The sequence below is a fragment of the Buceros rhinoceros genome, unplaced genomic scaffold (assembly GCF_000710305.1).
Source record: "Buceros rhinoceros silvestris isolate BGI_N320 unplaced genomic scaffold, ASM71030v1 scaffold13252, whole genome shotgun sequence".
In the NCBI taxonomy this organism is placed as follows: Eukaryota; Metazoa; Chordata; class Aves; order Bucerotiformes; family Bucerotidae; genus Buceros; species Buceros rhinoceros.
The window spans coordinates 55981-56889 of record NW_010400824.1 but is presented as its reverse complement, the minus strand read 5'-3'; the positions used below and the strand labels follow the sequence as shown (position 1 = coordinate 56889).

The 909-nt window shown below is 50.3% G+C and overlaps 1 protein-coding gene across 1 annotated transcript in view; it reads left to right on the top strand.

Annotated features, from left to right (window-relative positions):
• Window positions 1–909, top strand: part of LOC104489847 (sodium- and chloride-dependent GABA transporter 1-like) — a 24712-nt gene that overhangs the window by 21399 nt on the left and 2404 nt on the right. The window contains exon 13 of the mRNA XM_010132054.1: window positions 347–514. Within this exon, the coding sequence (XP_010130356.1) occupies window positions 347–514 (168 nt within the window). The remainder of the gene's footprint in view (window positions 1–346; window positions 515–909) is intronic.

The following is a 909-nucleotide window of genomic DNA, read 5'->3' as shown; positions in this document are numbered from 1 at the left end:
CAGGAATAATACAGGGAACGGCATGAGAAGGCTGGTGATAGAAATACGAAGGCTCCTGAGGTGTGAGGATGCTGTTAACTTGCTTAGAAGCTGGTGTGGGGGCACGGCTTGTCTGAGTAGTCTAGTGAAGAAGGAAATCGGGGGATTCTAGTTTCAGCTTTTTACAAAAGATATTAAGAAATAATGTGAAATTACCACTTGTTGGGCTGAGGGCATCTAGGCTACTTTAAGTAGGTGTTGGGTTGCTGTAAGACTTGCGAGCTAAGAGAATAGTGAAGGAAAGAAAAGATGGAGAGACCCTGAATTTGCATGCCTTCACCTGTGATGGCTGGTGCTCTTTTCCCAGGGCGTATTCTTCTTCAGCGTGGTGGAAATGACCCCTTTGACACTGGGAAAATATGTCTATCCTGCATGGGGACAAGGCATTGGTTGGCTAATGGCTCTGTCCTCCATGGTACTGATTCCAGGGTACATGCTGTACTGTTTCTTCACCTCAACGGGGACTCTCCGGCAGGTAGGCACAGCTTCACCACGGCTCTTCTGCTCTCTGCCTAGAGTGACCCACCCCATTGAGCTAAGCCAAAGAAGAACCAAGCAGACTGTGCTCTGACAAAGTTGTTGGAGTACTTCAGCCTGCTGCTGCAGGAGCTCTGTGCACTCTCTCTTCCAGAAGGACTCGTATCAGCCCCAGCGCACAGAACAGCCTCCAGCAACACGGGCTTGCTGGAGAGGAGTTACTAGCACAACTGAGCACTAACATGTCTAAAGGGCTGGTAGTACTGCTAGGCAGCATGTGGCCGGCTGTGGCTGGCCAAGTGGGTACACCTTCTGGTAGCCTCTCCGTAGGTCAGTCCATTGTCCCTCATTGAGCTTTGTGTGGTCACCATCACAAAAAGGGAGCCCTCTTTC